The 9,847-nt window shown below is 36.6% G+C and overlaps 2 protein-coding genes across 2 annotated transcripts; one reads left to right on the top strand and one right to left on the bottom strand.

Annotated features, from left to right (window-relative positions):
* Nucleotides 1-1,801: 1,801 nt before the first annotated feature.
* On the top strand, nt 1,802-4,220 carry Smp_023670 (putative tar rna binding protein (trbp); the record flags this gene model as incomplete). Its single annotated transcript, XM_018799635.1, has 5 exons — nt 1,802-1,967; nt 2,005-2,355; nt 2,388-2,515; nt 2,551-2,782; nt 4,027-4,220. The coding sequence occupies 5 exons, from the start codon at nt 1,802-1,804 to the stop codon at nt 4,218-4,220; spliced, it is 1,071 nt and encodes a 356-aa protein (XP_018651404.1).
* Nucleotides 4,221-4,401: 181 nt separating this feature from the next.
* Smp_023660 (putative u3 small nucleolar ribonucleoprotein protein MPP10) lies at nt 4,402-8,915 on the bottom strand. Its single transcript, XM_018799634.1, has 6 exons — nt 8,530-8,915; nt 8,348-8,489; nt 8,252-8,313; nt 8,096-8,218; nt 7,954-8,064; nt 4,402-4,768 (listed from the first exon to the last, which is right to left on the bottom strand). Exons 1-6 carry the CDS (start codon nt 8,575-8,577, stop codon nt 4,460-4,462), a joined length of 795 nt encoding a protein of 264 aa, XP_018651403.1. The 5' UTR covers nt 8,578-8,915; the 3' UTR covers nt 4,402-4,459.
* Between the last annotated feature and the right edge of the window lie 932 nt (nt 8,916-9,847).

Below are 9,847 nucleotides of genomic sequence, written 5' to 3'. Positions count from 1 at the left end.
ACTTAAAAGCAGCATTTGACTCTGTAGACCGAGAGGTTCTGTGTCAGTGTCTGGCATTGAAAGGTGTACCTGAGAAGTACATAAACCTTGTGAAGGCTCTTTACTCGAACACTACCAGTCTAGTCAGAGCTTAGAGGCGAACTGTCATCTGATTTTACAACCTCAAGTGGTGTCCGACAAGGCTGAGGTTAGACACAGGGTATTAGGGAATGATGGTAAATCATTTGATGAGGCCATGAATCTTCATCAACTGAGATGGTTGGGCCACGTGTTACGTATGCGTGAACACCGACTACCATGACGCGCTATGCTGACTGGTATTGGCGATGGTTGGGAGTTAGGGGCAGCCAAACCAAAACATGACATCAGTGCTTGGAGTCACTAACTTTTAGTCTGAGCCGTGTTGGTAGATGCAAACTACTTTTTTGCGACCTGCATGACTATCGTAACCAATGGTTGGAGACTGGGTGACATGACTCAGAACCGATCACAATGGCATAGGTGTATACACTCTTTGTCTTCCCTTAAACCATGAGGTTAAAATTGCTTCATATCTGTCTTTCTTCCTGCACTATATCCTTACATACAATTTTTCTTTTACATATTACTACCATTAAATTAACTACTTTTATGAATTCGGTGTTCATCTTGTTGTGCTAATGAGGTATGCCAACTTGGACCGATGCATATATGTGCCTGGTCCTACGTTGTAGCTGACTGACTGACATACAGCTGCCGGCAGCCGTGTGCGGTAAAATGTTGAATTTTAAATTCCTGTATGTTTCCATGTAACTGTTGACTACGGATTATACGTAAATAAGTATGATCTACCTTGCTAATTGAACCTCTAAACAATATTTTGAGAAGGCATTTTTATCGTTAAGTTAGTTTTATAATCTAAAAGCTGATAACTGGGCGAGTGGAAATCTGTCACTTGGAGCATCTCGTGACTACAATACAGAATCTATGTTGCTTAGTATATTTAAACGTTTTTTAATGCAAAATTGATGTATAAAGTAAGGATTGAGAGGTGTGATCCGTAAAGTACTATCGCTTCAGTGGAAAATAACAGACTTATTAGGTAGTGTAAAATAATCCGTCATACAACACTTTTGGATGGTAAGAGATATATTTCTCAAAATTCATTGTTAGGTTGGAGGCGGCTACATTACATTATGATTTAGTTCTTAAGTAATTGGTTGGAAGTGCTGCTTTGTAAGACATGGTCACTTCAGTTGTTTATAAGCAAATTTGGAAAATGTTTTCAACCTTTGGTGTATTTCAATTATTTTTAGCACGATGGCAGAAAATTAGAATCAGCTTAATAGAGGCTAATAAAACAAAGCCGAGTCTCTTGTTTTCAGTTAACGGTACCTAGGAAAAAGATATATCCTTAAAGTCAGACTCTGACTTTACTTTGGATTCGGGGGTTACGTTCAACGTTGGGGTTTATGTAGCATCTAATTAGCTAAGCTAAATGTGGCTTCAAAAGTTTGTGTTATAGTCAAATAGGTAGGATCAATTAAACATAAAATGTGCCACTTTCGTCTTATCAAAAATGTTTAGTCTCCCTTTTAAACTATTCAAACTACAGTAAGATGACTATTATATCTGTAGGGACCCAATGCTCCCTAAATAATGAAGATGTGATTATCAGTCTGTTAGTGGTAACTAGCCGTTTATCGCAATATTTCTCTTCATCAACCATAAACATTTTACTAAGCTTCTCACGTTGAAGTATTTATTGTTGGTCAGATTTCCTTTCTAGACAAACCTTAAATCTTAGCGATTTATAACACAAATGTCTGAAATTGCGACGCATCGAACGCCAATTAGCATTTTACAAGAAGTGTGCGTGAAGAAAGGAATAACTCCTATCTACGAACTTGTGTCAAATGAAGGACCGGTCCATGAGCCACTTTATGTATTTTTATGCACAGCCGGTCCATTCAGTGCCACCTCTAAAGGTAACTGGTTCACTTAGCTGTTCATTTTTCCAATCAGGAGCGAGTAAGAAGAGAGCCAAACATCAAGCATCATACTTAATTTTGCTTAAGATGCTGAACAGTAGGCTATTGACAGAGTCGGAAAAATACACTCTGCAGGATATACATATTGCCGCAGTCAACGTTCTAGGGTCTGACTTTATGGATTCACTTGATGATATAGAACTGGATGGTCTACCAAATAAAATAAAACAAGAGGAGGAAGGTAACTTTGTTGGACGGCTACAAGATTTGTGTCAGAAAAATACCTGGCCACCACCATCCTATGAATTCTTAACTATACCTCAGTCTACCCCATCGGGCAATGAATACAGTTGCAAAGTTAGGCTGTGGAAATGGACTCATACAGGTAAAATTAACTTTTTCGTGAGAGTATTACAGGATTTGGGAATTCTAAAAAATCTGCAAAGCGACGCGCAGCCCTTGGACTTTTAGATAATATTATCAAAAATAATCTGACTATACCTCAAGAGGCTTTGGATGATATGGAAGAAGAAACCCTTTCTTTAGTAAGTTATCGATATCCTAATTTAACAAAAACTAGCTTGATAAACAGGACCAGTCTAATCTGAAGGAAAATAAATTTGAAAATGAGGCAACTGCTCGTACTTCTTCCAAAGCTCTTCGTGGTTTATGGAATAGGAAAGGTGATAAAATACGAGTTCCACCTATTGATAATCCTGATAAGATGGATAATGCATGTGAATATCTTCAAGAGATTTGCGATTGTGCAAAAATTACTGTTGTATATACATACGTTCCTGCAAACAGTCAGGGTATGCCATTCATCTGTTTACTTTTCAGAATTGTTTGTACCTAATTAAACTTCAGTAAGCTTCGTTACAGAATAGTCTTTACTAACTTCACAAATTATGTAGCGACGATCCATAAATCAAAATGTGGGTCGCCGTTTCAAGCGAAGGGTGATGATGGTAGCCAGTCTTTGTAGCTGGTAAGATCTAAACATAAGATCTAATAGAAAAGCGAGTTTCCATACCAGTTAGGGCAGTATAAAGGCTAACAGTCCTGATTTTGGTTTCCAGAATCTTGGTATTAAGTCTCCATAAATGGATTCCTCTATATTAATGACCTGACACTACGACTATTTTTAGATGGGATATACTAGACTGTACTTTTAAAATGGTAGGGTTTTAGATGTTTTGAGTATTACTAAAATTTGACTAAATTAACGATGTTTTTTCTAAACCAATACGTTGGAATGTACACAGGTATCAGCAAAATGGCTACAACTAATTGATATGTTTTCTAAAAGCATATCAATTTGAAACATTATTTGTGTAACCTTTGGAGTTACGCTGTAAACCATCATTTACATAAATTCATAAAGTGCTAACATGACAATAAAAGATACATATCTAAAATATAAACGACACAGAGGTACAGGTAATTTAGGCTACTTAAGAAATGGAATATCACAAGTTCGGTTTATATGCAAAGAAAAAGAATTCTTCAGACGGTTTTAATTTCCAAATGACAAATTGAAAACACCTACTAACGTTCGAAATTTTTCGGCGGAATTTGAGATGTTAATTCACAAATCAAAAGCATCAATATAACGCATGAATTCAAACTGAACAATGTGAAAGTAGCTGCTACTAACTCTTATCAAAGAGCTCACATGATTACCATTGACTCAATAAATACAAGAGCTTCAAAGCTACAGTAGTTGCATAAAATGAAATACTAATTCTTTCTTTTGATTAGTGTGGCTTCGGTATACAGAAGTAATTAGAAACCAGTAATTTTTCTCTCCAAATTGACCTATTATCAAACACTGGAAAGGTAATTAGTAACCCGGGTTACATGATCGCTTTATTTGACAGACTTCGTTTTTCACTTTCGATTCGATACAAGTAATTAAATATCCGCTATTATTTCACTCTTTTTAAATTTGAAGTGGCGTTTAGCACAACGTTTTATCTATGAATTTTAAGATAAATTGATTATTCTACTTTACGAAATCCGTCAATTAATACTGAGTTATTTATATATTTCTTAGGGATGATCTGCTGTTTTGCGGAACTTTCCACGCTACCACCACATGTTATCAAAAGTCAGTTGTCACCAAACCTGGCAAGTGCACGTAAAAATGCTGCTCGCAGATGTATACTGTTTCTAAAGGCTATGTCATCTAACAAACCTTGCCTTAACTACAGTGAATGGTTTACAGCTTCCCTTGATGACTTGAAATAGATTATATATATATATATTCATTTACCTATCTTGTTTTTGATTACGCTCGTAAGCATCAAATTTAATATGATCCAGGGTAGTGAAAATGAGTATATCTCTTGTAAAAGAAATATATGATGACCCTTACAGTATAACCTCCCTAAAATGCTGTTTCACGATGCAGTTCAAAGATTCAAACGGTAAGATAAGGGATATATATTTGCAAGGATAAATCTTAGCAAGCTGAAAAAATAAACATTTTACTTTATAATTTTAATGTTAGAATTCGGTCGGTGTGCCATTTTGGTTACTTTGGCCATGGCCATTTGCCGCTCATCTACTTTTCCCTTCTTTGGGGGACTAAGTTGTTTTGATCTTATCCTCATTAACTTTCGACGATGTCGCCGACGGTCAGCAAGAGTGCGCTCATTTTTACCAATAAGTATTTCACCTCTTGGTGGACAAATCTCTTCTGGAGCTAGAAGATTGGCTGTTGAGACGACTGTAGGTCCAGATTCTTCTAATTTTGATGCTGCATCATTCTTAGCAGACGTGGAAGCAGGTATGTACTAGAATCAGAATTAAGGTAGAAAGGCAATTAACAAACTAAACATTTTATCAGATTTTTAAGGTGGAAGGACCGCAACATAGAAAGTATGGTTAAAAAATATTCCTTATCAGTGTGTTTCATAAGTTTTTAATCTATCAATTCATCTGTAGTAAATTTCATATGAAACAGATCGATCGAATGTTTACACATATACTTAAATGTCTGTTAAACAAACGTTACTACTAAAACCATTTCCGATAATGAAAGTTGAAAAATATATTCATGAATATATGATCACATTTCAAAGTGGAAGGTATGTATATGTTGAAAGTAATTAATCATCAGATGTCTACCAAGCATTACTTGCGTAGTGTGCAACCGCTTAGTAAACAAGGCTAGTGTTAGACATGAAGTAATAAGGTAATAAATTATTTGGGCAGGTTTTTATTCTTTATCAGATAATCTGAGTGAGTACTCTTCTCCTGCCAATGTCTACCTTGATGGATATAAAAGCGTACTAATTAAGTTAACTTTTCCATGTTATGTGTGAAACATGCAAAGTTCCTGGCGAACCATATCAGCAGTAATTGTTTAACCAAAAAATGAAAAGAGGATAAATAATATAGGAGATCGACACTAATGTTTATTTGTCTTAATCATCACACTACATCAGCAGAGCGAGAGCTTGTGTAAACCAGAACAATATCGACAGTAATGGTGGAATAGTTCATGAGGAACAAGTCAAATCAAGGAGTAAGACGTATGAAATAACTTAGCTGAGGATTTACAAGGTGTAAAATACATGTATCTGTACTACACCAACTATAAGCTATGCCACATGACGTCTCCAGATGAGAAGTCTGAACTATTCGATACAGATATATGGTGATTTTATGGGTTGGTGTCATTTCTCTGTCTAGCCGTTACTTTTCAATTATTTTATATGATCCCCAGCAACCCACCACGGGGTACTCAGTGGCAGGTCATCTTTTGACTAGCTTAGTCGATGAAGGCTTTCAACGGATTTACCACTAGTACCCAGTACCTTGCACACAATCTTGTCATCGATCACCTCGTTCTAAAACTATGTGGGAGCTGTTATGAATGCGATATTAACTGATATCTATAGTATATCCCCCAATCAGAACCTGGTCTATAGCCTAACGTCCTAAGCTCTGACCAAACATACTCTGTGACTGGTAAAGTTTTGATTTGCGATTGAGGTCATCTTAACTCTCATTCGGAAGCCGATACGCACTTTTTCCATCTCATCTTAAGTTCGAGTTAGAGAACACCGCAGACAGATTTCAGACACCCAATCTTTTTAATTCGGACATTCAGCTTGTATACGTAAGTTATCATACCCAAAACATCCCCTAGATAAGAGCATCCTTTACATACAATCAAATCATAAATCACTGAGAATGGAGCAAACAAATAATTAAAAATCAAAGAATGGTAAAACATATTACGTTAGTTAGTAGGTTGAATGGAATGTAGATATGCAATAATCTGTTTGATAACTGCAATAAAAATATTAGTCTATAAGATGGTTCCGAAAGTTATAATATTCCTAGCATTCAATACGTCACAAGAGGTGGGATTTATATGAATAATTAGTAGCAACATACACACTTGTAACGCACTAGAGATTGAAATACAGCACATCACATGTCCTCTGACAAACAGAACATCTTGCCCACACAACATATCTCAAGCCTCAAAATCATTAAGTTTGTTTCTAAATCGAGATGGACGAGAGACTAAACATTTTGGAGACCATGATAATTGAACTAATCCTTTCATGGTCAAAAAACTACACCCAGAGGTCATTTTAGGCTACCACATGAGTCCTAGGTGGGTTTTTAAAAACAATGAGCAGAATGGTTCTGTTATTTAGGTGAGTGGTCGCACATGTCCTTTGTATCTGAGTTTCGGACACTATACAATAATGGGACGAAGCTTTGATATCTTGAACAATAGGACCTACTCTTAAAATTGATAGAATTTAAATATTTGGAAGTCACTTTAAGTAATGTGTAGAGTAGTTTTGAGAAATCACTAGTAATGTATCGTAAGGATAAGTCGTTAGAACCAGAGACATAATGAATGTGAAAATACGTAAGAATGTTTTAGGTTGGTGATAGAAAAAATAAGAAAGCAAAGAAGAGGTCTCAGAGTGAACAAGAAGAACTTTAGCGCTTCTAAGGATAAAATGGCGACTGGTTCTTTCAGGTTGCTAACAGGAAAAAGTTTTATCGATAGGCAACAATCAGATTAAAAGGTAGTATTTTTACACATAACTTATCTATGTTAATAAACATCAGTGATGTCGATCTAACTAAATAAAGGTTTATAATTTACAAATGCGAGAATCAGTCAGTCACAACGTAGAACTTCGTACGTACATACATCAGTTCGAGTTGCCATACCACATTAGCACAGAGGTGCAGTTTCCGATTCAAATCCCATAGTAATCCGAAAGATTAGGGTTTAAAGATGTTATTCAAGGAGTATAATCCAGTGAAATACATTTGGAAAAAGAAAAAGACATGAAAAGTTCAGAAGATTAGGATTTGGGAGAACACGAAGAGTGGATGCACCTTCACCATTGCAAATGATTTTGAGCCATGTCATTCAAGATCTCTAACAATCGGTTGCTATCATCTCGCGGGTCCCAACCAGGTGGTCTACACCTACCAACATGGCTCAGTCCACTTGTCAGTGACTTCATGGATTTGTGCCATGTTTTGGTCTGGCCGCCCCTAGCTTTCTTCCAATCTACTCCTACACCATAAGACATTGCACGTCGGGGCAGTCGGTGGTTGGGCATACGTAACACGTGTCCCAGCCATCTCAACTGATGAAGTTTCACTATTTCATCAATCGATTTGCCATCCTTACCTAGTACCCGTTTCCTAACAACTGCATTACTTACTCGGTGGTCCCAGGATATGCGAGCAATGCTCCGAAGACACCTATGGTCGAAAACTAGCAGCCTACGAATATACTCTACTCTTATCGGCCATGTTTCACTGCCATAAAGTAGGACGGAACGAACTGCTGCACAGTAAACCTGTCCTTTGGTTGCTAGACGGATATCTCGCCTACGCCATAAATGACTCAAGTTGGAGAAAGTTAGATGAGCTTTTTGTATTCGTGCTGAGATTTCGTCAAACACCAGACCAGAATAGTCAAACATACCTTATGTGGCACAAAGTGAAGACTAGAAAGTCTATCTAACTTGTCGAAGAGCTCCAACATTTCAGCCTGGATTGCATTCTTTTGTGGGTCTCCTTGGTCTTCTTCAAGAATCTAGAAATAAGATGTTATATGTAGTTTCTACCTGATTTCTCTTGAGAAAGCCTTCATACTCTTCTACCAGTGACTTTTGAACAACATTTTGTAGTGGAATTTCTTTAGAAGGTCCTTTAACTTCCTTAACTTTGAAAACAGGACTGTCAAACATCTGTAAAATATCACTGCTTAGTATTTCACTAACTCTTTCTTTGATGGCTTTAATAATGTAGTCATTTATAACAGCTTCATCATGAACTTCTGGCTCTAAAGGATAAATAAAGTGTAGAATTAAACTTACTGAAAAGACCGTGGCGTTGTACGTCAAAATGTTCTTCAAGCAAGGTATTCTCATTTCGTTTAGTAGCTGCAACTTCACCTTGTAAATACCACGGCTTTACATCTAACATTTTACGTTCCAATGCATCCGTTTCTTTATCAAGCTGTTTAGTGTGGATTTAACTAACAAAAGTCACATAATACCTTCTCTTGAAGAAGTTCGAAATTATGTCCCCTGTTTGCTTTCACCATCTTCACTAAGCGAAGTGAATGGAAGAATATCTAAATTTTTCGTCAACGACAAGGTTGAACTTCTGGAAGGTAAATGAATGCTTCATTTGAAAAGTGTTGCGTCACACTAAATTTACGGAATCAATTAAAACCTTGCATCACTTGGGTTAACAAGGAACTATTAGAAGATACATTCGGTTTACTTGGTTTGCTGGTTCTTGTTCACAATTAGAGAATGATGACCATGTGAAAATCGGAAGTGATAAACAATATTGTACCAAAGCTATACATAATTTCTCAGTAACTAACCAAAATATGTTGTTAGATATTCGTCTTCATCCAGTTAATAGGCTTAGGCTTACATGACATTGGAATAGATAAGGTAGGCTTTACACTACAAACAACTATCGCAGGACTTCGAGTGGTTTTGTTACACTATGAACGGGGCTCTTAAAGTTATAAGTTGAGCGACTCTGGTTTGAGACGTTAAACAGCATAGTCCAGGATAGAAATCAGTGTCAATTCTACTGGAGTTTTGTACTATCCTCAAAAACAGTCGAATTCCCTTTCTAACAGAACAAGATATGTCTTGATCATATTAGTACTTAAACTATATTCTTCAATAAGCACTACCGTCATTTTATTCGACTGTTATTTTTCACTAAGTACTTTATTATATAGTCATATTGTTTCTTACTATAATTCTAGGTGATGTGAGACCAGCTATTCGGTTTAAAGCAAGGTTTAAATAGTTAAAATTCCAACTCAATTTGAAGACAGGTTTTATGAGATGATGAAACATGTTTCATAAACTATAATGTCTAACACTGGTCTCATGCAGGAAATGAAGCTATTACCAGAAAAGATAATACTGTGAAGCAGCAAAGCATAGGAGGACGCGGAAGACTTCGGTATTAACCAAAATGTGGACAGCCAGATTGTTTCTTTCCTGTGGGAGAAGGAATGCTATGTGACGAGTGGAAAAAGTGGTTCCACAAGATGAGTACCCGTTTAAATTTCCCCGCATACAAAAGATGCTCGAAGCCCAACTCCAATAGGTCTTGCATGTTTTGTTGTTAAAGTTAGACATTACTGATTCAAGGGGCAATTAGCCCCCTGGCATTGGCCAGCAAGAAAGTTGATGAGGGCTAAACTGTTAACATGAGTACTGACAGCGAAGTAGTACCTAATGACCGAGATAAAACCTTCACCGTTCTTTACTGATTTATTTAAACACATAAATATTGGTACAAGGAAGCACCAGATACATATGCGCCGTACAAAATTGTCA

This window comes from Schistosoma mansoni, chromosome 3 (assembly GCF_000237925.1).
Source record: "Schistosoma mansoni strain Puerto Rico chromosome 3, complete genome".
In the NCBI taxonomy this organism is placed as follows: domain Eukaryota; kingdom Metazoa; phylum Platyhelminthes; class Trematoda; order Strigeidida; family Schistosomatidae; genus Schistosoma; species Schistosoma mansoni.
The sequence above is the reverse complement of the archived record's forward strand: the minus strand, read 5'-3'. Positions and strand labels throughout refer to the sequence as shown.